At 34.4% G+C, this 1,757-nt stretch overlaps 1 protein-coding gene across 1 annotated transcript in view; it reads left to right on the forward strand.

Annotated features, from left to right (window-relative positions):
* CDC123 (cell division cycle 123) overlaps positions 1–426 on the forward strand; it is a 39,043-nt gene extending 38,617 nt beyond the window's left edge. Inside the window, exon 13 of the mRNA XM_004691251.2 lies at positions 171–426. Coding sequence (XP_004691308.1) covers positions 171–197 — 27 coding nt within the window. The 3' untranslated portion in view covers positions 198–426. The remainder of the gene's footprint in view (positions 1–170) is intronic.
* Positions 427–1,757: the final 1,331 nt, after the last annotated feature.

Consider the following 1,757-nt stretch of genomic DNA (forward strand, 5'->3'; position numbering starts at 1 on the left):
GAGAGAGAGAGAGAGAGAGAGAGAGAGAGAGAAATAGCTTTCAATTACATTGTTAAAAAGATGCCAAGGCCTTTAGAAAAATCATATACTCACAGAAAAAGTGGTCTTGGTTAAACAGATATCCTAATTAGAATGTGGTATTTTAATGTACTCTTGGTTTCCTTTGACAGAAAAGAAATCAGCAAGAAGATGACTGAATAGCATGCTAAAGTTCAAGAACAAGCCAAAAAGAGGAAACCATCGCTACTTCCCGAGTCTGGTCATACATAGTTCACAGTTTCCTATTAGCCCAGTCGGGTGGGGGTTGGGGGTGGCTTGTGGAACTCTTAATTAGCTTTTATATTCGTGTATATTAAGCTGGGAAAAAATGGAGGGGCTTTGCTACTTGTAAAGATAACATAATAAATAGACCTTAAACATAGGAAACCTTACTGTTCTGATGCTAAAATACTTTCTATGAAATAACTTTGCTCTTTTAGCTAAGTCTGTTTTGCTTTATCTATGTTTCTTATGCTAATATTTTTGTACCTTTCAGTAGATGGACAAATTTATGTTACACAGAAAGGGAGTCTTTCTAAATTTATTGCTTTCCTCTTAAAAAAAGTCAAACCATATATTACCATAGAAAATATTTCTCATAGAGGATTTTCATACAGTTTTCTTACCATTTGAGCTTCAGTTTAGCATAAAAAGAATATAGATTTTTAAGTGATAACATAACCATGAAAATGTCAGTATTTTTCACCATCTTCATGTATATTAGTATAACAGCCCAGATTTAATTATAATTGGCCTTTTAAAAAATACTGGAGTTTTGGGGAGGTGGAACATTTTTTAGGCTGTCATTTTAGTAATGAATCTTTGGTGCCAGAATTGAGGTGAGATCAGTGAATTCTAATTGACTAAACCCTGATGCTATGCCAAGATACCCCACTAGTGTGCTTGTGTTACTTTATATCACAGATCAGTTTGAGGGAAGTGGGCATTAGTTTCCGAGGGTTTTCCTCTAATGTATCAAAGGATGTCTTACTGTTAGCGACATTTTCTCATCATAAGAAAGCACATGCAAGGAAGAGACAGAGATCCAAGGGGCAGTTACCCCTTGCTGTACAGTTAAATAGATTACTTAGAATGACAGAAGAGATCCTTTCTTTGGTTAACTCAAACTGTAGATTTGTATGTGGTTTCTCAGTTACAACTATTTCACATGTGCATTTTAAATACAAAATAACCATCAGGTTGTGATCTTGTATTTGGTATATGTAATACCATTTCTGAAGCCAGTTGTTTGAAGGCTCAAAAATAATTTTGTTATTTAAAATTTTAGTTTTGAATTACCATCTTACTTTTCTGGCATTACCTGTTTTTCCTTTGACGTACTTCAGATTTGTGCTTGAATTAGAAGGTGAATATACAGGTGATTCCTTAGCATCCTAAGAGCCTACCTTCTGAAGACATGACAGCTATTGATCTTCACGACTTGGGATAAGCATGTTTACTTTGTCCTGCAGGTATGGCAAATAGCACAGGCCTCCAGTACAGTGGACTTTGCCAAAATTTCTGCTTTAAAAGTTTCATTTTGATTTGCATTTTCTTCATCCATAAGTTTTATCCTCATCTAGTCAGCTATTTCTCTTTTTGCTAAAAAACAATCTGAAAACCTATGTGACTGAGTTTTTTTGGCTTATGTTTGTTTTCTCAGCTATACAATGGGCAAATAATAATCTTAAGTTCATATATCTTTTAAGTGAGACAAC

The sequence above is a fragment of the Condylura cristata genome, unplaced genomic scaffold (assembly GCF_000260355.1).
Source record: "Condylura cristata isolate star-nosed mole 26May11 unplaced genomic scaffold, ConCri1.0 scaffold00030, whole genome shotgun sequence".
In the NCBI taxonomy this organism is placed as follows: domain Eukaryota; kingdom Metazoa; phylum Chordata; class Mammalia; order Eulipotyphla; family Talpidae; genus Condylura; species Condylura cristata.